The following is a 23,729-nucleotide window of genomic DNA, read 5'->3' as shown; positions in this document are numbered from 1 at the left end:
TGTGTAGCCTCATTTTTATTTACTCTTGTGGGCATGAGCATAACGGTTTGACAACTGTTTGCTTACTAGAGTAGTACTGACATGTTGGTTTTGGTCTATTTATGTTTTATGCAATACAGTTTATTTTTATATAACTAGTTGTTGAATTTTCTTTGTGGTGTATTTGTTGTGTCACTGGATTGTGTGTGTTGTGCAAATGCTTTACACATTGCCTCTGGGATAAGCCTGACTGCTCTGGTCAATGACCACCAGGTGGCTGAGCAGAGGTCATCTTAGGTGTGTAGCTCCCTTGCCCTGACTAGAGTGGTGGTTCCTGTCTGGCTTAGGTGCCTACCCTAGCCAACCAGGAACCACATTTCTAACAGTCAGTGAAACTGTAACATTCAAAATTAACTACCAGCTGCCAGTAAGCCCAACACCTGCCAAAAATGTCAGAGGGCACAGAGCAAGCAATAAAGAACCAAGTAGTGAATGATTACAGGTGCCAGCATGTCAACTTGCATTGGTCGGCCATGGAGCATCTGAATCAGTTGATTGAACCGAAGGCAGGGAGGCGTATTGGAACTCCCCTTCTTGCATACCCTCTAGAAAGCAGTACTGCAGACCATGCTGTTAGATCTAACAGCCTTAGGGGGGGTCAGCCCTAACTTTATGCCTGCCTCCCTCCACTTTTTGACATTGTTTTGATGGTTTTAGGACTCTGGGCACTTTACCACTGCTAAAAAGTGCTAAAGTGCATATGCTCTCTCCCTTAAAGCATGGTGACATTGGCTCATACCCAATTGGCTTATTTAATTTACTTATAAATCCCCGGTAAAGTGCACTACATGTGCCCAGGGCCTGTAGATTAAATGCTACTAGTGAGCCTGCAGTACTAATTGTGCCACCCACATAAGTAGCCCCCTAACCATGTCTCAGGCCTGCCATTGCCAGGCCTGTGTGAGTAGTTTCACTGGCAATTCGTCTTGACATTTAAGTGTACTTGCCAAGCCTTAAACTCCCCCACTTTTTTTTTTTTTTTTTAACATATAAGTCACCCCTAAGGTAGGCCCTAGGTAGTCCATAGGGCAGGGTGCTATGTAAGAACACATATGTTCCTGTCCTGCCTTTTACTATGTGTTCTGGTAGTGTAAAGCTCCTAAATCCGTTTACACTGCTGTGAGGCCTACTCGTTTCATAGGCTAACAATAAGGCTACCTTCATAAACTGTTTGAATGGTAGATTCTGATTAGAAAGGGCTAAACAGTTCATATTTAGTATGGCCAGAATGGTAATACAAAGTCCTGCTGACAGGTGAAGTTGGATTTTATATTACTACTTTAGAAATGCCACTTTTAGAAAGTGAGCATTTCTTTGCACTTAAAACCTTCTGTGCCTTACAGTCCACGTCTGGGCTGTGCTGGGCTGGTTGACAGCTCCCTTGTGCATTTCACCCAAGCAACCACAAACACAGGATGCTCAGTCACACCTGCACGTATCTGCATACTGAATGGGTCTTCCTGGGCTGGAAGGGTGGCGGGCCTGACACTTGCATTTCAAAGGACAGTGGCCTGCCCTCACACAATGGACTGCCAAACCCCCTACTGGGATCCTGGCAGAAAGGATTGTACTGAAAGGGGACCCTGTGCACTTCTAAGCCACTCTTTGAAGTCTCCCCCACTTCAAAGGCACATTTGGGTATATGAACTGGGTCCCTGACTCTACCAACTCAGACACTTCTTGACAAGAATCCTCCTGGGAAATTAATTCTGAACCAGAACCTGCAGCCTGCTAAGAGAAGCTGCCTGGCTGCCCAAAGGACTCACCTGACTGCTTTGCTGTAAAGGACTGCTGCCTGGCTGTTGCCCTGGTCGCAACCAGGTACTTTGCACTTGCAAGAGACCATTGTTGTTTTTAAGAACTAAAAGACTCTATTTATCATTACAAAATTGATATGACAACTTGAATTTATCAAATCCTGATCATTTTGACATTAATCTACTCAGATAAATATTCTATATTTTTCTAAACCTCTGTGGTGTATTTTTGTGATGTTTGCACTGTGGTATTGCATGCTTTATTGCACAAATAGTTTACACATTGCCTTCTAAGTTAAGCCTGACTGCTCAGTGCCAAACTACCAGAGGGTGGGCACAGGATAATTTGGATTGTGTGTGACTTACCCTGACCAGAGTGAGGGTCCTTGCTTGGACAGGGGGGTAACCTGACTGCCAACCAAAGACCCCATTTCTAACACTGGTGATCAGCAGTGAGGGTAGGACTTGTATTTGTGCAGTGGCATACAATAGTTACTTGTATACTACCTACCCACAGCTAAAGGTCAACTTTTTCTCCAATTTCGTTTTCTGCCTGACATTTTAACTTAATCCTCGTTCAACATGTTTCTGGCTGGGTCTCAAGCAGGAGCTGAAGAGTTTGACCTAGCCAAGCTAGAGACATACACTGTTAACCAGCTGAAGGGGTTCTGCGAGGGGATTGGGAGTACTTACCCGGGGTGCCTCCAGAAAGGAGGAATACCAAAAGGCACTGAGGGTCTGGGCAGAAGCCTATTCACAAGAGAGTGTTAAGGAAGATGAGCCAGAAGATGGCCCCTCCGTGGATTTTTTTGCCAGCAGTGGGGGATGTTACCCCTGAAATTGTGCCCCCAGCTAAACCAGGGAGCAGTGTCTCTAGCCATGGCCCAGCTGCAGAGGAAAGGAGGGAGGAGAGAGAATTTCAACTGCAGTTGGCAAGATTAAAATTGGAGGGGAAAAAAACCGAGAGAAGCTGAGAGCTGAGGCTGCAGCTGAGAGAGCCTTGGCTGAAAAGAAACTTTTGTTGGCTCATGAAGTGAGTCTCAAAGAGCTGGATATCAAGGCAACGCAGTCAAAGTCCAGCAGTGATGGTGGCAGCATACAGGCAAGACCTGCTGGGGAAAAGAGGGTTAGTATACCCAAAAATGTTGTGCCAAGTTATGTGGTGGGAGATGACATTGATAAATGGTTTGCTGCTTATGAAGTTGCACAAAGGGCTTTTGGTGGTTTCTGAAGAGCAATGGGGGCAGACTTGTGGTGGTATGTACCAGTTGTAGGGAGAGACACACTCCATGCATTGGATCCAAGGGTTTAAAATACAAATGCACCCATGAAAATCACTTTACTTGCCAAGTTTGGGTTGACCCCAGAGAAGTACCGTCAGAGGTTCAGGGACAGCACCAAACTCTCCACACAGAACTGGGTAGACTTTTTTTTATTTCTCCTGTAAGGCACTGAATTGATGGGTGCGGGCAGTAAAGTAGATGACTATTTGCGGTTATATAATTTGATCCTGAAAGAGCATATATTCAGTGTTTGCTTTACAGAGTTGCGCCAGCACCTAGTTGACAGTAAGCTGACTGATCCTATAAAGCTTGCTGATGAGGCAGACCTCTGAAGGTACCTGGGGGGGGGGACACTCACAAAGGTTGTCAGAGTTCCCACCAGAAGAAAGAGGGGGGAGAAAAACGTAAACATAAGGAGTTCTTAAAAGGCTCCCAAAACAATTCCCGGTGGGGGGGTAACCAGTCCCTACCTGAATCTGACAAGAAGCCAGGGTACTTTGACAAGAAGAAAGGGAAGTTTATCCCCAGATGCTTGTAGTGCTTCAAGTATGGACACTCTAAGGGTGCCTCCCAGTGTCCCAAGAGGACACAGCCCTCCAATGGAGGGCAGACACCTGAGTTGGCTAGTGTAGCGCTCGGGTGAGATAGTCCCAGTTACCTTTGGGGAGCAGCTAGAGGTGTTAATAGTGTCCCTAGGAGATGAGGAAATGGTGCCAAAAACCATCATGCCTGCCAATACTTGCAAGTATAGGCAGTGGGTCACTATTAATGGGCAAAGGGTGGAGGCTCTGCATGACACAGGAGCCAGTATGACTACTGTCAGGGGTCACCTGGTGTCAGCAGAGCAGGTCCTCCCTAATACATTACACCAGGTCATAGTCGCTGACAATCACAAGAGCCACCTACCGGTAGCTCTGGTTCTCTTTGAGTGGGGGTGGGCGGGGGGTTCTCTGGTACTCTAAAAGTAGCTGCGAGTCCTGCCATGCCTGTAAATTTTCTAGTAGGCAGTGACCTTGAGCATACTACCTGGAAGGAGGTGGAGCTCAGGTCCCACTTGGAGATCTTAGGTTTACCTGAATGGGTCTGCATGAGCACACTGTCCATGGCTGCCCTGGAAGGGAGTCTAGGGCGTCTGGAGCCTGAAACAATGGCCCCGACAGCTGCACAGAGGAAGGGCATGGGGTGTGGGAAACCGACCCTAGAAGTTCCCACGGTGGTTGACTAGACCCCAGAAGAGGAGGCCCTTGAGCCAATTGGGGAAGACATTGCCGCCCTGGGTAACCTGCCTGAGCTTGCCGACTGGCGAGTAGAGGGTGGGCCAACCAGGGACGAATTCTGCCAGGTGCAGAAAGAGTGCCCCACTCTTGAGGGTCTGAGGCAACAGGCAGGTGCAGCCTCTGGCGATCACCACATATATTGGGAGAATGATCTCCTCTACAGTGAGCCTAAGGTACCAGCTGCTGGGACAGCACGTGTACTGGTGGACCCCCAGTGTTACCGTGCCTTCCTACTGGGCCTGGCTCATGACATCCCCCTGGCAGGACATTTGGAGCAAGACGAGACCCTTGCCAGGCTTGTCACCCACTTTTATCGGCCACGAATGCGGGTAGCTTCAGATGCTTTCTGTAGGTCCTGTCCAACCTGCCAGGCTAGAGGGAAGACGGGGAAAAAGCTCAAGGCCCTCCCAGATCCCAGTCCCCGTCGTTGGCACCCCCTTTGAAAGGGTGGGCATCAATGTCATTGGTCCCTTGGACCCCAAAGCCGCCCTAGGCAACAGGTTTATCCTGGTTTTGGTGCACCATGCCACCTGCTATCCAGAGGCAATCCCTCTAAGACAGTGACTGCACCAGTGGTGACCAGAGCTCTAATGGGGATATTTGCCCGTGTGGGGTTCCCAAAGGAGGTTGTGTCTGACAGAGGCACAAACTTCATGTCAGCGTACATGAAGTCCATTTGGGATGAGTGTGGGGTAACCTACCAGATTACCACCCCGTACCATCCTCAAACCAATGGGCTTGTTGAAAGGTTCAATAAGACCCTAAAAGGCATGATCACTGGCCTGCCTACGGCCATGAGGCATAAGTGGGATGTCCTTTTGCCGTGCCTTCTCTTTGCTTATAGGGAGGTGTCCCAGAATGGGGTGGGGTTCAGCCCCTTTGAACTTCTCTATGGGTACCCTGTCAGGGGACCACTAACCATAGTCAAGGAGGGTGGGAGAAAGCTCCCAGGAAACCTCCCCAGGATATGGTCAATTATATGCTGGCCCTCCGCAACCAGACACAGCGCTTCTGGAAACAGGTCAAGAGCAACCTCAAGGCCAGTCAAGAGGTGATGAAGGAATGGTATGGCCAGAAGGCCATCCTGGGAGAATTCTCACCTGGCGACAAAGTATGGGTGATGGAGCCAGTAGAGCCTAAAGCTCTCCAGGAGTGCTGGACTGGCCCATTCGAAGTCGAGGAGCAAAAGGGGGAGGCCACTTAACTAGTGGACTTCAAGACCCCCAGAAACCGCCTAGGGGTTCTCTACCACAACAGACTGAAGCCGCCTCATTTTGAGAGGTCTGAGGGCAGCATGCTTCTGGTGACAGATGAGGGCATGGAAGAGGAGAGTGAGCCTCTCCCTAGACCTCCTCTCTGCCAAGGAAGGTGATGGGTCAGTGGAGGGTGTTAATCTCTCTGACTCCCTTACTCTAGATCAGATAAGAGACTACTACGAGTTGTTGGAGCAGTTCTCTTCCCTGTTCTCCCTCACGCCTGGGCTCACACACTTGTGTGTCTACGATATTGACAGAGGAGACAGTCTGTTAGAAATGGGGTCTTTGGTTGACAGTCTGGTTACCCCCTGTTCAAGCAAGGACCCTCACTCTAGTTAGGATAAAAGAGAATCACCCTCAGCTAACCCCTGCTTACCCCCTTGGTAGCTTGGCAGAGCAGTAGGCTTAACCTCAGAGTGCTAGGTGTAAAGTATTTGTACCAACACACACAGTAACTTAATGAAAACACTACAAAATGACACAACACCAGTTTAGAAAAATAGGAAATATTTATCTAGACAAAACAAGACCAAAACGACAAAAATCCAACATACACAAGTCAAGTTATGATTTTTTTAAAGGTTTAAAATAAAAAGAGTCTTTAGGTAGTTGTAACACCACACTAGCGCTGCTAGCGTGAAAATGTACCTGGTTTGCGTCAAAAATAACCCCGCACGGGCGGTGTGCGTCGAAAGTAACCCTGCACGGCTGTGTGCGTCGAAAACAACTCGGCACGGCGGTGCGTGTTGAAAAAGCCAGCCACACGACGATCCGAAAGTCCCGCGGCGCAGGGTGCGATCTCTCAGCCTCCGTCAGCGATGCTGCGCGTCGTTTCTCCTGCTCCGGGCGTCGGTTTTTCGGTCGCGTTTCCTGCGGCGTCGTTTCTCAGCTGCGAAACCGGCGTCGCGTCGTTTTCTCAGCCGCGATCGGATTCGCGTCGATCTTTTCTCCGCACGGCGCTCGGTGCGTGTATTTTTGTCCTTAGGCTGCCAGCCTCTCCTTTCAGGGTCCCAGGAACTGGAAGGGCACCACAGAGCAGAGTAGGGGTCTCTCCAGAGACTCCAGGTGCTGGCAGGAAGAAGTCTTTGCTATCCCTGAGACTTCAACAACAGGAGGCAAGCTCTACATCAAGCCCTTGGAGATTTCTTCTTCAAGATGGAAGGCACACAAAGTCCAGTCTTTGCCCTCTTACTCTGGCAGAAGCAGCACTGCAGGAAAGCTCCACAAAGCACAGTCACAGGCAGGGCAGCACTTTTTCCTCAGCTATCAGCTCTTCTCCAGGCAGAGGTTCCTCTTGGTTCCAGAAGTGTTTCTAAAGTTTGTAAGTTTGGGTGCCCTTCTTATACCCATTTTAGTCTTTGAAGTCACCTTCCTTCAAAGGGGACTCACACCTTCTTGTGAAATCCTGCCTTGCCCAGGCAAGGCCTCAGACACACACCAGGGGGTTGGAGACAGCATTGTCAGAGGCAGGCACAGTCCTTTCAGATGAGAGTGACCACTCCACCCCTCCCTCCTAGCAGAGATGGCTAATCAGGAAATGCAGATTACACCCCAGCTCCCTTTGTGTCACTGTCTGGTGTGAGGTGAAAAACAACCCAACTGTCAAACTGACCCAGACAGGGAATCCACAAACAAGGCAGAGTCACAGAATGGTTTAAGCAAGAAAATGCTCACTTCCTAAAAGTGGCATTTTCAAACTCACAATCTTAAAATCAACTTTACTAAAAGATGTATTTTTAAATTGTGAGTTCAGGGATCCCAAACTCCACATGTCCATCTACTCTCTAGGGGAATCTACACTTTAATCATATTTAAAGGTAGCCCCCATATTATCCTATGAGAGAGACAGACCTTGCAACAGTGAAAACGAAATTGGCAGTATTTCACTGTCAGGACATATAAACCACATTACTATATGTCCTACCTTATCCATACACTGCACCCTGCCCTTGGGGCTACCTAGGGCCTACCTTAGGGGTGCCTTACATGTAAGGAAAGGGAAGGTTTAGGCCTGGCAAGTGGGTACACTTGCCAAGTTGAATTTACAGTGTAAAATTACACATACAGACACTGCAGTGGCAGGTCTGAGACATGATTACAGAGCTACTTATGTGGGTGGCACAACCAGTGCTGCAGGCCCACTAGTAGCATTTGATTTACAGGCCCTGGCACCTCTAGTGCACCTTACTAGGGACTTACTAGTAAACCAAATATGCCAATCATGGATAAACCACTTACATACAATTTAAACAGGAGAGCATATGCACTTTAGCACTGGTTAGCAGTGGTAAAGTGCTCAGAGTTGAAAAGCCAACAGCAGCATGTCAGAAAAAAATAGGAGGCAGGAGGCAAAAAAGTCTGGGGATGACCCTGCATAAGCAAAAGTCCAACACGACCCCCTACCAGCCTAAAGCCAGGGGAGAACAATCAATACCTTGGTGTACTTCCCTGATTGGGGCGATAGAACAGGGACCCAGGCCCACAACAGCAGGGGCATGTTCCAGTTCTACGCCTTCCTGACTCCAGTTGGATCCCTCTGTCCATACTCTCAGGGCCCACTAAGCTAACCCATGGGGAACCCTTCTCCACATCTACAGACACCATCTGTGCAACACCTAACTTTACTTTGCTCACAGATGTATTGCAATGGGCAGATAGTACCACCAGGGCCAACACAGTGGTGTTGCCCACTCCACCCCCGGGGTGTGACTCTCGTCCTCCCCCCCCCAGGGGCAACTCTGTCCACCAGGACAGCAAGCCACAGTGGCCCCAGACAACTGTCAGGGATGAGAGCCCGACCTCAGGCCTCTCTAACCATTGTGACTGTGGAGAGTGGGGGGTGGTAGCCCTAGGTGCCTGGCACCCTTTGACCACTCTCTCTTCCACCAGGTCAGGGATGGCAACCTGACCCTGGTCCTCCCCTCTGGGGCTCTGTACCCTCCCTGCAGAAGCGGCACCCCCAGAGTCAAAAACTGTCAGGGTGCTTGTAGAAGCAGTCCTGCACAATTCTTCCATCAGTGCAGGGATGTTAACCTGCAACTGATCCTCCAACCTGGGGTCTGTACCTTCGGGTTGGACCAGGGCCAGGGGTGAGGCTTCCCTCCCCCTGCCCTCTCTTCTGGGGTCCTGAACCACCCAACTAGGAGTGGCCCCCCCAGAAGACAACATGGTAGGGGCACTGTTAGCAGTAGCCCCTTCCTCCAGGTCAGGGGGGACACCCTTAACCTGGCCTCCCAATCCAGGGTCTGTACCCACAGACTGGATCACTGCCTGGCAAACCAGGACTTCCTGGGGGGCATACCTACCCCCTACCAGGTCAGAGTTTACCCTCTGAACCTGGTCATCCAACCCAGGGTCACCACCCTGCGGTTGAACCACTGCCTGGCACACCAGGACTTCCTTGGGAGCACACTTACCCCCCATCAGGTCAGAGTTTACCCCCTGAACCTGATCATTCAACCCAGAGTCACCACCCTGCGGTTGAACCATTGCCTGGCACACCAGGACTTCCAGGGGGGCACACTTACCCCCCTCAAGGGACACACTGTCCCGAAGGGCCACACAAGAGTCTGGCTGGCGCAGGTCCCCTGACCTCTGCCCATCTGACAGAGTCTGGATTCCCCCCAACCCAGAAATGGTCTCACCAAGGTCATTCATGGGGGGCTCTGCTCTCAGAGCTGACCCCTGACCCTCCAGGTTCTCCACTGGGGTCCGCAACCCCCTCTCAACCCTCTGTCTGGACTTCTGCACCCCCTCACTAGGAGTGGTACTGCCAGACACCAGAACTGGTGGGACGCTGGCTACAGCCGCCCCCCCAAGTTCTCCTGACACTGTGGGGTCTCCCTCAACAGATGGCCCTATGGTACAGGCTAGGCTCCCCTCCTGGTGTTCCCGCAGGGAACCCTCCAGGACCTGGGACCGGATCTCGGGCACCTTGGGCCTCAACCCATCCCCATTCCCTCTCCTCTGAGACTGGACATGGGGTCCCTCACCCATCCCACTACACTGGGACCTACCTGGGACACTACAATCCTTCCCTACCTCACCTGGTTGGGAACTACCTAGACCACTCCTCTCAGGAGCACCCCCAAATGCCTCTTCAGACTCTCTGGTACTCACCCAGAAGTCTGCCTCCATTGTAAGCTCCCTGGGGTCAGAGAACTCACACTCCACCTGGTGTTGGCATAGCTCTGGAAAATAAGGACTAGACATATGCTCTCCAGCAATTACATCACTCAGCCCCTCACATGAATTAACCAAAGTACCCTTCACCCAACCATCCAGTGACTCTGCTTTGACAAAGCACCCCACATCACCCTCCTGAGACTGGTGAGACAGTACCTGACTGTCCCTGACACTCAACCCACACTCTTCTGGGATGTCTTCACACTCCATAACCAGGACTTCTACCTGGGGGGAACCCCTCTCCCTGTCACTCTCACCTAGAGTCAGTAGAGTGTCCCTCCCACCAGTAGGAATATGACTCCCCATGCCAGTTCCCCAATCCACCTCAGGGACCCTGCGCATCACTGGAGCTACCTCATACCCCTGAACCTCCTGGCGTGTGTTAACTCCCTCCTTCAAGTAGGGCACCACCTCTCTGGGCATGTGCACTTCTGCAGCATCACTGGATATACAATTGTTGCTGCCACCATTCCAGCTGGACTCAGCCCTCATGACTTCCAGCTCTTTCAATTTAAGCTCGTAAGCATAAATCATTTTTTTAATCTCTAAGTTCCTCCTCCTTTCTTCCAACTCCCAATCGAGCTTTTTCAGCTCCCATTGGTACTCCCTCTCTGCCTGTCTGTCCTGTAACTCTTCAGGAGTCAGACCCTTGGGTGACACCCTGCCATCCCTCCTGGGGACCCTCCCCCCAGGCGTAACAGGTTCCTCCACTACACCACTGTGTATCCTCTGCACTTCCCCCCCCATATTCTCCTCCTCTGTGTGCCTTCCAGCCTTCTTGATTGTCACCCAGGCCCTCTGTGCCTGTTGCAGCTCCCCCTCCCTGGTGGAGCTCTCAGTGGGACAGTCAAGATCTTTAAGGAACTGTTTCAATTGAGCAACTGAGTACTCCTTCAGTTTCTCCATTTCAAACACAGCTCCAGCTGTTGCATCTCCAGATTGAGACATGATGGTCACAAGTGCAAAGTTCCAAAAGGCAGAAAAAATAATTTCCCAATGAAGTAAAAAGAATCAGTCAAGGGATCAGCAAAATCATGGAAGTAGAATAAAAAGAGTCCTTAAGAGAAAAATCAAAAGATCACCAAACAAGTAGTATGTGGTCACGTAGTGGTCTGAGATCAAAACAGTAGTGTACACTTAATTACTGTATGTCAAGTACAAATACAAGTCCAATCCCGACCGCTGGTCACCAATGTTAGAAATGGGGTCTTTGGTTGACAGTCTGGTTACCCCCTGTTCAAGCAAGGACCCTCACTCTAGTTAGGATAAAAGAGAATCACCCTCAGCTAACCCCTGCTTACCCCCTTGGTAGCTTGGCAGAGCAGTAGGCTTAACCTCAGAGTGCTAGGTGTAAAGTATTTGTACCAACACACACAGTAACTTAATGAAAACACTACAAAATGACACAACACCAGTTTAGAAAAATAGGAAATATTTATCTAGACAAAACAAGACCAAAACGACAAAAATCCAACATACACAAGTCAAGTTATGATTTTTTTAAAGGTTTAAAATAAAAAGAGTCTTTAGGTAGTTGTAACACCACACTAGCGCTGCTAGCGTGAAAATGTACCTGGTTTGCGTCAAAAATAACCCCGCACGGGCGGTGTGCGTCGAAAGTAACCCTGCACGGCTGTGTGCGTCGAAAACAACTCGGCACGGCGGTGCGTGTTGAAAAAGCCAGCCACACGACGATCCGAAAGTCCCGCGGCGCAGGGTGCGATCTCTCAGCCTCCGTCAGCGATGCTGCGCGTCGTTTCTCCTGCTCCGGGCGTCGGTTTTTCGGTCGCGTTTCCTGCGGCGTCGTTTCTCAGCTGCGAAACCGGCGTCGCGTCGTTTTCTCAGCCGCGATCGGATTCGCGTCGATCTTTTCTCCGCACGGCGCTCGGTGCGTGTATTTTTGTCCTTAGGCTGCCAGCCTCTCCTTTCAGGGTCCCAGGAACTGGAAGGGCACCACAGAGCAGAGTAGGGGTCTCTCCAGAGACTCCAGGTGCTGGCAGGAAGAAGTCTTTGCTATCCCTGAGACTTCAACAACAGGAGGCAAGCTCTACATCAAGCCCTTGGAGATTTCTTCTTCAAGATGGAAGGCACACAAAGTCCAGTCTTTGCCCTCTTACTCTGGCAGAAGCAGCACTGCAGGAAAGCTCCACAAAGCACAGTCACAGGCAGGGCAGCACTTTTTCCTCAGCTATCAGCTCTTCTCCAGGCAGAGGTTCCTCTTGGTTCCAGAAGTGTTTCTAAAGTTTGTAAGTTTGGGTGCCCTTCTTATACCCATTTTAGTCTTTGAAGTCACCTTCCTTCAAAGGGGACTCACACCTTCTTGTGAAATCCTGCCTTGCCCAGGCAAGGCCTCAGACACACACCAGGGGGTTGGAGACAGCATTGTCAGAGGCAGGCACAGTCCTTTCAGATGAGAGTGACCACTCCACCCCTCCCTCCTAGCAGAGATGGCTAATCAGGAAATGCAGATTACACCCCAGCTCCCTTTGTGTCACTGTCTGGTGTGAGGTGAAAAACAACCCAACTGTCAAACTGACCCAGACAGGGAATCCACAAACAAGGCAGAGTCACAGAATGGTTTAAGCAAGAAAATGCTCACTTCCTAAAAGTGGCATTTTCAAACTCACAATCTTAAAATCAACTTTACTAAAAGATGTATTTTTAAATTGTGAGTTCAGGGATCCCAAACTCCACATGTCCATCTACTCTCTAGGGGAATCTACACTTTAATCATATTTAAAGGTAGCCCCCATATTATCCTATGAGAGAGACAGACCTTGCAACAGTGAAAACGAAATTGGCAGTATTTCACTGTCAGGACATATAAACCACATTACTATATGTCCTACCTTATCCATACACTGCACCCTGCCCTTGGGGCTACCTAGGGCCTACCTTAGGGGTGCCTTACATGTAAGGAAAGGGAAGGTTTAGGCCTGGCAAGTGGGTACACTTGCCAAGTTGAATTTACAGTGTAAAATTACACATACAGACACTGCAGTGGCAGGTCTGAGACATGATTACAGAGCTACTTATGTGGGTGGCACAACCAGTGCTGCAGGCCCACTAGTAGCATTTGATTTACAGGCCCTGGCACCTCTAGTGCACCTTACTAGGGACTTACTAGTAAACCAAATATGCCAATCATGGATAAACCACTTACATACAATTTAAACAGGAGAGCATATGCACTTTAGCACTGGTTAGCAGTGGTAAAGTGCTCAGAGTTGAAAAGCCAACAGCAGCATGTCAGAAAAAAATAGGAGGCAGGAGGCAAAAAAGTCTGGGGATGACCCTGCATAAGCAAAAGTCCAACACAGTCCACCTGTAAAGAATAAAATGTGCCTTTGCCTGCTGCCTTTCTGTTGGCCTGCTGCCTTGCTGCCCTCTGGCTCTGCTGAGAAGTGCTCTCCAAGGGCTTGGAATTGAGCTTGCCACCTGTTTCCTGAAGTCTCAGGGCCAAAAAGACTTCATCTCCGCAAAGAACTCCTTGTGCAGTGAAAATCAGCGCACAGCCTGCCCTCAGTTGAGAAAATCACTGAATCGCCAAACCGGAACAAGGTAGCCCGGCTCCCCGAGTAGAGATCGACGCAGTGCCAGCGTTGCGACAAACTACGATGCACGACCCACTGGATCAACGAATTGTCAAGCCGGAACGACGACGGCCAAATTCCTGCGAGAGGAATCCACGCAGCACCTGTCGTGCGACAAAGTTCCCGGCATCGCCGCAGCTCCTGTGACTTCGTCCTGCACGCTCAGGATTTCTCTGTATCGTTCCCGGGGCGTCAAAATACCCCGAAACCCAAAGAAGATCCAAGTCTATGCGCCGGAAATCAACACAAAGCCCTTGCTGCGTGGAAAAGCATTGTCTCATTGTCTGTGTGCGCCTGGAGAAAGATGCACACCTCCCCGTTTTCCATGCATCTCCTCCTCTGCGGATAATTTAGACGCAAACTAGGTACTTTGCGCTCGCAAGAGGCCATTTTTGTTTTTAAGAACTAAAAGATTCTATCATTACAAAAGTGATATTTCAACTTGTTTTATCAGATCTTGATCGTTTTGACCTTAATCTAATTAGATAAATATTCTATATTTTTCTAAGCCTATGTATTTTTGTGGTGTTTGCACTGTTATTGCATGATTTATTGCACAGATACCTTACACATTACCTTCTAAGTTAAGCCTACCTGCTTACTGCCAAGCTACCAGAGGGTGAGCACAGGATAATCTGGATTGTGTGCGATTTACCCTGACTAGAGTGAGGGTCCTTGCTTGGACAGGGGGTAACCTGACTGCCAACCAAAGACTCCACTTCCAACACATGCAAATCTACATCCTCCTCATTTGCTGCAGGGCGGATCACTGACAGAATATTGGAACCAAAAATAATGTGTGGTTAGAATATCTTACCTTCATGATATTTTTGTCCTCGATATTCTTAACACAATATTTTGTCCCACAGTATATTTGGTTCCAACATTCTATGTAAAAACCCTGCAGGACATCAGCAGCAGGTGATGTAAGCAGCTGTAGTTACCCGTCTCACCTTATGAAGGCAGGGATACATGCATCCCACTCCACCCACCCCAATACACACATGCAGGACAGGTTTACACACAGCAAGCGCGCAGACTACACCCAACATTTTCTCACCCCACAGTAGATGCATTGCTTCCTATACATGCAATGGGTAGGCCTTCGTTAAAAACAAAGAGCTGGAATAGAATGTGGCCCCAAGTCATCGCCAGAGACTGAGATTAATTCAAGAATTCTACCCATCACTTTTTAGTTTTCTTGAGGGTGACTGGTATGCCAGACTTGGACCTTCTTGCCCACTGTGCCATGGGACTGAATGTGCATCTTAAATAGGACACCTAAGAGGCTGATTTGCACGTGGCTGATTCCTCTCTGAGATGGCAGTGGGGGCAAAAGCGACGAACTGGAATGCACCCCTCTGTAATCACCAGTGTGGTTGAAATTAATTCAAGTAATCCACAGTTACTTTTTTTGTCTTCTTTGCCACGTACACCGATGGAGGAACAGCAAGGAACAGGTAACCAGTTTCAGACAGACACAGAAGTTGGTGCTGGTGGGTCTCTGGTTTCTTGTACCCGAAGCAGCAGAAGCCTCTCTTAACGAGGACTGAGTTTGCTTTTTCTGTGAGCGGCGGAGTGTCTGATTGAGGGGTAGACACACCTCACGTTAGTACGGACTGGGATTAGGAACTGAATGAGGTGGTAAAGCTCGGAACAGTGATAAGGTTTCAACATTGCCTTGGTACTTAGCATTCACTGCGAACGATCTGAGGAATAACGCGTAGATTGCTACCGCCTGTTTTTCGGGTTTTGGGTTCATCAGGTTTCCATCTGCTTCCTATAGGAGAACAATGTTTACGCTATTTCTGTAGCATCATAGCAATACCCATTTCCTATAAATGCATTGAAACGGCAAATATGTATGGTAATATACTGCACAATTTCCTCGTAAAGCACCTTCTATATCGTCGGTTAGCCTACGAACGACGATAAAATATTAGATCACTGATGACTTTTTCAATCGTAAAAAGTTGGAGCATCGGAAATGAGTAACATTCGTATTCTTCCGAGAGCGGTTGCAAATATTTTCGGATGCACTGTCCACTCACTGTAACTGCACTCACCACAAGACACAATGTTAAGTGTACAGTGGCCGTGCGGCTTTTAGATGCCTCACAGCACAACAGCTCCCGTTTCTTTGCTGTGTGAACTAAAGCCCGAGTTGATTGTTCACAGCAGCATCTAAAGCTCGATGACGGTGTGGCCGAAATCGTGTATTCTGTGCAGCAGCCGGAGCAGAGGGCACGCGGAATAAATCAGAGCGCGAGGCTGAATAACAGGGTCCCATGGGAAAGCGAGCCCTGTGATTGTGCGATGACATGCTCTCGCCTTAGAGATGGCAGATGGGGGGTCCAGTCCCAGCACTGAGTCATGTCACCAGGGGAGGGGGCTCTTTTCATCCCCGCACACATTCCCCTCGTGATGTCATCCAGCTATTCTCTAGTGTGGGAGAAAAGATTAACATTCGCTGGGAGCATTTGGAGGAGACGACAGAGGGAGCACAAGGCGGGGGGAATGTGGTTAGGCAACGGCTCCCCTGCCCTCCTAGCTACAGCACAGTGACACACACAAACGGCCACTGAGGGGCCATTTTCTAACCCGGACCCCGCATGACGTATGGCCCCGCGCTTCCTGGCAGAAATCTCTGTGGACCAGTGAAGGGAAGGAGATTGAAGCTGACAAGACTTGTGCGTCTTGGAAAGGGCTGCGACATGCTGTAGCGAAGAACAGAGGCTCCCTCCCTCAAGGCGGCTGAGAAACAAGACCGGAAGGGGGCGAGAGCACAGAAAGATTAAAAAAAACACAGAGAAAGAGAAGAAAGTGTTTTGTGGGGGAAGAGCATTTTTGGTGGATGGGATGAAACCAGCCATGGAAACTGCAGCCGAGGAAGTCACTGAACAGGGCCAGGAGAAAAAAGGTACCCGACAGATTGTCGCTGTTAGCAACCGTTGTTTGCGCCGTGCATGGCTGCCTCGTGCAGTTTTCGAATAATTAAAGTAAAAATAAAGAATTGGACGAAAAAATCAGATAAGGATATGAGCACATATTACATTGGATAACTGATTAGGGTGTTTTAGTAATGTTTAATCTACTGGGAATGTGTGAAAATAGCTCGAGTCTAGAATGATTTCAAAAGATTTGCTTACTTTTAGGGTTTTATTGTCTCGACTCCTTTTTCTCGCTTGCCACCAGCGTGCGATGGAAATGAGGCTGGGGGGTTTCAGATATGTTTGTCGCGGGTGATTGATTGCTCGACAGTTTCTCACAGGGGTGATTTCAGCTCTGGTGACACTGCCAGGTTTTGGGTATGTTCGCGGGATGACATCCCTTCAACCAAACAGGTGGCACCGTCTGTTGGACGACAAATTAAGCCTCTTTACACAAACATACTGAACCTGTTCACCGTGGCCCGTTAACAGCCTGCGTGACAGCCCGGAGCCTCGAAGACGATATTGCATCGTTACTGCGAAGCCCTGGCGCGGGGCAGCGACAGCTTCTTAATCTGGAGGTTTTGCAAGACTGCCTTCAGATGATCACCATCATCTTTCTGCAATATAAACGTAATTCCTTCATAACATAAGACAGCTGAAGAATGTTAACCTTTAAGGAAATGGCTTGGCGCTGGTTATTCCGTAAAGTGTTTGCCAAGTAGTTCATTCAATAGGTTTCATGACGCGACTACCTACATTTTATATACCAGTAGGACTGGAATAGCCCAGCCTATGTGTTTAGTGCCACAAAGCCAGACTAAAGAATAAAATGTGCGCTATACGCAAAAACCTGCATTAATTTGAATTAAACAGTTGGTAAGTGGGTTGGAGTTAAAATATGACATTTTGTACTTTAGCATCCCCTAAATGTCCTATAAAATAGCGTTTCTGAGACTGGCACTCTTCTGTCATTGAATGTTAACTGTTTGAAAGCCACGATAAAAACTCTGGAAAAATAGACTAGTATCGAGAAGGGGAGCGGGCAGTGACTTATCAAGGGTGCCATTATCCTAATGCAAGCAGGGTAATTGCCCCAGTACCCCTGAGGGGAGCAAAGAATAGGCGTAATTTGGCCACAAGTGGCCCCTCACACAACTGCCCCACGTGCTACGCCCCAGGTAGGGACGCATAATATCTTGTTCGTTTTAAGAATACGTTATTTTAAAATGATTTGATACGCGTGTTGTATTTGGATATCATTATTACATAACTTCAGTGGCTTCATACCTTTTGATGCACAGGATTGATGGAAAACTTGTGATTTTTTGTTTGTTTTTAATTCACACAAGCAAGGCCTTTGTAGTGAATTATGGATTTGTGCCTATATATATATATATATATATATATATATATATATATATATATATATATATATATATATATATATATATATTGGTCTGGTGATATATTGAACCCACTTGGCCTGTGGCCAGAGATGCTCCTTGCTTTACTTTTTATGGGATTTCTTGCTCTTCGGTGCTCAAAATGCTCTTCAGGGGGAGAGGCATTGCTCATAGCCAAAGGGTCTTTGACAGTAGCACCCGTAGTGAGATAGGGGCAAACAGTGGGATTAACACTACCCATTGTGGTACACACTGTGGGCAGACACAGTGTAGTGACAATCCCAAGCATTACTCACCTAGGTGCACTTGAACCTAAGAAGCCAGAAACAGGGGAGGTTTCAAGCAGTATCCAGGGTAGTCATCCTCTAGCCTCAGGTGGGAGAAGTTCCAGGAAACACTGCAGTTTGTGAAGATAAGACCCACGCCCTCTTCTCCACCTACCCAAAACGCTTATCTTTAGCTGGATACACAGATGGTCTGTTGAGAGTGAGGCTGACCTGAGACATCTTATCAGCTAATATTTCCAATAGTTACAGAAAATAATGCATGGGTGTTAAATTATCATCAAATAGATGTCTTGTACCCGCTGCTGTTTGTCCAATATCGATAATAAACATGCAATATACACATATATAGGGTTTTGTGCTTATAGACATGTATAATAGACAGTTGTGTGACATATAACTGTAGATTTGGAAATCAACGCATCCCCACTAGCAGATGTGATATATATGCAACATGAGTGGTAAATATAGTAAGTGCCTTCAAACAGCGTCAAGCTTGCCACCATTTTACTTGTGCATAATTATCTGAGTAACCTTGGAAACTGTGCTTGATGCACAAGGAATCAAACAGAAAGACCTAGAAAAAAATGCAGTTTTACATTAATCTTGCCCCAAAATAATTTTGTTCGACCATGTGCACTTTGTGTAGGTTACTTAATTAATCTCTTTAAAAATAAAATAAAAAAAGTAACAGCTTCAATACACACTATTTACTGCTATTAGTTAAACAGTGAAGTATTTATTTTTCTTCTAGAAATTTGGCTTAGCCTCTTGGTACTAAAGTGAGCGGTGGACAGAGTACCATCAACAACCTTTTAAATGAATCAGTTTACATTTCCTAACAGCTTCAGCTTTTATTTAATGCTCTTCTGATCAAAAGGTTGATCTAGATTGCTTTCGAGGTGTACATTAAATATTTAAAAATGGCCTCCAGCAAGCAGGACAGGGACAAGCTGTTCATTTTGAAGCATCCCAGAAAGGGAACTATGTCTCCTAACCTAGATATTAAATCTTTGCTGCGGGTTTCCCAAGTAATTTCGCAAGTAATTAGATTAATTCACATCAGTAGCCCTAACTAAACCCTGATTCCAGTGTCTCGTAGATATACATTTAGCATTAGGGTAGGTTGCAGGCATTTATGATGGTGGATTTGTGTATTACTACAAAACACTGGCCTGTAATTTGTAGGCTTTAAATTCAGTCACAATCCAAGGGTTGTTGAGGCGGATTAACTGGGATAGAATAAATTTACAAAATCAAATTCCAGTTTTCATCATTAGTGAGGAAAACATGCAGGATGTGCTACATGAATTTAAACCAATGTCGTTTTTCATGTTTGATCATGGATGTTATGATTTGGGTTTTTTTCCCCTGAGAAAATTCTGTGGAGTAAATTTGATTGAAAAGTAATAACCTATTTAATAGAACTTTGGCAAATCTATGCAAAGTAACGAGAAATGAACAGTGATGTGAGGTGGATACACAGTACGATTCAGTCATTACAAGCTACAGATACATGAAATTTTAAGACCTGGAATGTCTAGCCTAAAAATTTGCCAACAGGTTGGTTGTTTAGATATATCAATGTAATGGTTGTAAGAAAGCTAACTGAAAAAATGTATTGATCCCAGCATTCATCAATAGGAATCTAGTTGTCAATACTTTAAAATTTGCAATTGTAGTTGATAAACAAAATCAGTGAAGTTGATTTAAAAAAAAAAAAGTTCTGGCTCAGCCCAAACTAAATCTATGTGAAAGTATACAAAATGTAGATTGGAGAGAAAGGAGCATATGTACCTGAATACACTGCATATATTGGTGACATGTTTTCACTTGTGGTGATCCTCATACAGGCACGCAGAACAGACAAATTCAAACAAACACATGCTGGATGCTTTTCTACAAAAGGTTTCTAGTCGTAGGTAGAGGCCAGTGAAAGGTTTTCTGATACAAATAAATCTTACCAGCCGTTCGGGCTTATGGACAGTTAGTTATTGGTCTCATGAACTGATTGCAAGACCTTCCCACCACAGTAATTATTGTCGAGGAAATTGAAAGCAGTGATCTTGTGACTGCAACCTGCCATTTTGTTTTCCTGCCTTGTGACTAGGTAGGCGGCACACTGCCACAGGACATCTTTTTTGTTTTATATTTGTTTTCACATAGCCACTGTTTTTGTGATAAGATGGAAGCTTTCGGTTTTATTTCAATCAAACCCAGAGCACAGGTAAAACATAGTCTAAAATACAAAGCGTGGTATGATAGATTCAGACAATATAATGCATTTCAAAATTGTAACTATTAAAACAATATGATGATTTTATTTAATTGTATGAAAATAAAACACATGGAGATTAATGTACAGACACTATTGACACAATAACATAATTAATTAATTATTATTAATTCATCATAACCATCTCTGTCTTAAACCACTCTAATATGTTCTGTTCGAGGGAAAGGTGAGCAGAGTTGAAATATTTCTCATTCTTTAAAAAGAAAAACTGGTTACCATTGTGCAAACTGAAGCACCCTGCTTCATTTTATCTAGTCTAAAGAAATGTGATAAATGGCTGGTTTGGTGATCAGGATAGTTACTTCCCAAAGCCCCAGATTCCAGTGAACAATAGCAAGAAAAAAAGACAGCACACTAGTATAATGCTTTGCAAGCTCTCACGTTTCTGATAATTGTATACAATCAGATTAGCCAGGGACTCCTGTATGTTGGGTCAATGCCCAGACTTATTCTCATCTTACTTTGCTAAATACCTATGTGGTTGATTAAGCACATACCACGCAGTAGCACCCATCTCAGTCTTCAGTACCATTTAAAAGAGCTGCACACAAGCTAAACACATTTTTTTTTTCTTTTCCTCTTTCGAGTGCTGATGCATAAATGTATATGGTAGATAGACGTCTACTGTAAGAGCACAAAGATGTCTTTAAGACATTCTGTATCCACTCAGTGTCTTCTTTACCCAGTCACTAGCAAATGCAACACAGATATGTAACTCCATTTTGAGTGTTGTTGATTGCAAGGTGAATAATTATGTAACGATGCAACAGTCTCTCAAGACTAATCCTAACAAACTCACAATGAAGGAGGGCCATCGGTGTTGGCAACAAGAACTGCAGCGGTGTTCATCACATATACCGGTCAGTCCCAAAAGCGAATATACCTATTGTAGATTGTTAAATATGCTGCAAGCACAGCAGAAATAGTTAGCCCCAGCTCATCACATGCCATAGATATCTTTAGGAAACCACTGTTACTGAAAGTCTAGTCCCACAACCAATAACAAACTGATGTCGTAATTCACAAAATCCTCAAGTTACACTCCCTTATTTTGAAAGTAAATTCCAACTCTGCATTCCTACATACCGGTGTACTCGCACGTTAACTTCCTCTTGCAAGGTGGTGGCCTTCAATTTGCAGGAAGGAGACAGGCACGCATTTTGGGTAGCAGGGCAAAGATTTTGGATTTTTCTACCACTTGTCATTAGGGAGGAACCTACACTATATCTTGTAATCACCATCAAAGACTGACACTTTAAAGATCTTTCTCCAGTTATCAGGTCACAGCGATAAAGAAATATTGGAGAAATTGACCTTGGATATGGAGCTTGCACTTGTGCAGCCATGAGTTCAAATGCCACAGACACGAACAAGACACAAAGTAGAATCAGCTGCATCCCTGAGGTGCAGAGCAAGCACACACCCTCTTGAGAAGCACAACCTCTTCGTTTCATGTCATTGTCTTCATCCAGTTCATAAATTGAGGTTGAGTATTCAAGGTTGCTCGTAAGCAGCTAAAACCACTCGTCATTTGGTTGTAAATGTTTATGAACTACTTTGGGTAGATTGAAAACAAGTGCACTAACAGCGTCATCATCAATTGCAAACCAAAAACCACGCCTGTCTTCTGGTTAGGAAACCGAAATAAAGAATTCATTTAGACTTCCATTTCAGAAAGAGCACAAGGCACTATAGATCCTTGCCAATCCAAAAAGGGGCGTAAAGCAATCAAGTCTGTGATGTGAACTCAAATGACATACCAAATCCCCACTGACATTCCCAGTTTTGTTGTGATTTTCTTTTAAAGTACAAATCATCTTCTCCAGTGTAGGTCTGTGGATCTGGCTGGAGCTATGACAAATTCCCTTTGATACCAATGGTGCTGTGGCTCACAATCGTGATATCTGAGCGATTTTGGGTAATAGCTCACCACCGCTTCTTAAACATATAATATATTTTTCTTGCTGTAGGCTTAGATTTTGGTAGATATATAAATTAATTTTAAACCTCTAAAATGGGCATACCCGTTGTTCTCTAAACAAAAATTCTATATCTGTGTAAGACGTGTGTGCCTATGGATTAGTGGCTCGGGATCGCTTGAAAGGGGATTTTTGGTCATGTGGTAACAATCTTTCTGGAAATTGGTATATCACAAGAGATGGCCCTACAACCATGGGGTTCTTGGTGCCCATCCTAACATTTTTTTGTGTGTGATTAACCAGCCTGATGGCAGCTCTTTCACCTCAGCCCCACCCTCCAATTAAGATTGCTTATGTCAGGTTAGTGATGAAAACAGCAGTAGGCACTAAGGCTTTGTTTAAATCAGAGAGCACGTTTGCTACTTTTCAAAGTAGAGCGACAGAAGGGCATTACTGTGATCACTTTTTTCCTGCGAGCTGAACTTCTACCCTGAAGTAGTTTAGTGGTGGGTTTTCAGTAGCAACACTTTGATTCATGATCTTTTTAAAAATGTCTTTAACATTTAAACACTTACAGGATATACACTACGGTACCAATAGCCGCAGCATGCCTTTCCTCTCAAGGAACTAAGGGAGAAAAAAGGCAAGTGTTTGTTACAGAATTCAAGAGTGAGAAGTGTTAAGGATGGTGGGTGCCCTAGAGTGAGACGGACACCAAGACCCTTATTACAAATGGCAGTAATTTTATATGTTGTATTACACCACATGTACCCGCAGACACATATGTTGGACCAAACCTGACATACTTGTTCCTCGGAAAAAGACTCCAGTTTGAGGAATTACCATCAAAAAATTAATGCAGTAAGAGCTTAGTAATTCCTCATTCCATAGGCCAGTATTTGTAGTCCTGAAGTAATTTTGTATTTCAGAACTAGTGATTAACTTGATACTGTTAATCCTGCTGGCAAAACTGCTGCATCAGTTATCGAAGAAGTTATGAGGACTCATGTTTACTGCAGTGTAGGCTTATTGAGTAAATTGGAAGAACTCTACCTGGGCTAAATGTTACATAGCTCAGCCCAGGTCTCACTGTCAACAGTCATTCAGAGGTCATCTGGTAGAAGCACTTTCAGTGACATCACAAGAAGACAAGCCTGGCTAGTCATCACACAGAGCTTATGCTTTCCTGGTCACTCCTGAGAATGGGTTTCGCTGCTTTTGTAAAGGGCAGCAGATAGGTAATTAATCTGATTTTTGTTAGCAGTAAGTTGCACAGTCTGGGGTCCATTACCAAGAATTTCTGATCAATTCCCCACTGAAAGATGACGTTGGACACACTGAAAAGTTTCACACCAATTAGTAACATAATGGGTGGAAGATAGACAAAATCATTTGCCAGGGATACAGGTGGGGAAAGCCATAAACGCACTTGAACATCAAACAGTAGTGTTTGAATACCTCACACTTTGTGATGGAAAGACACCATAAGCCTTTTGCTTGTTGT

At 46.2% G+C, this 23,729-nt stretch overlaps 1 protein-coding gene across 7 annotated transcripts in view; it reads left to right on the top strand.

Annotated features, from left to right (window-relative positions):
• Positions 1–23,729, top strand: part of GPM6B (glycoprotein M6B) — a 345,888-nt gene that overhangs the window by 225,046 nt on the left and 97,113 nt on the right. For 2 of the 7 annotated variants that reach the window (XM_069204722.1, XM_069204720.1), the window contains exon 1: positions 15,605–16,310. The exons of 2 other annotated variants lie outside the window; for them this stretch is intronic. In XM_069204722.1, coding sequence (XP_069060823.1) covers positions 16,250–16,310 — 61 coding nt within the window. In that variant the 5' untranslated portion in view covers positions 15,605–16,249. Of the gene's footprint in view, positions 1–15,604; positions 16,311–23,729 lie in introns of those variants that run through there. 3 more of the 7 variants (XM_069204725.1, XM_069204721.1, XM_069204723.1) reach the window with 3 other exon arrangements.

Source organism: Pleurodeles waltl, chromosome 8 (assembly GCF_031143425.1).
Source record: "Pleurodeles waltl isolate 20211129_DDA chromosome 8, aPleWal1.hap1.20221129, whole genome shotgun sequence".
NCBI lineage: Eukaryota > Metazoa > Chordata > Amphibia > Caudata > Salamandridae > Pleurodeles > Pleurodeles waltl.
The sequence above is the reverse complement of the archived record's forward strand: the minus strand, read 5'-3'. Positions and strand labels throughout refer to the sequence as shown.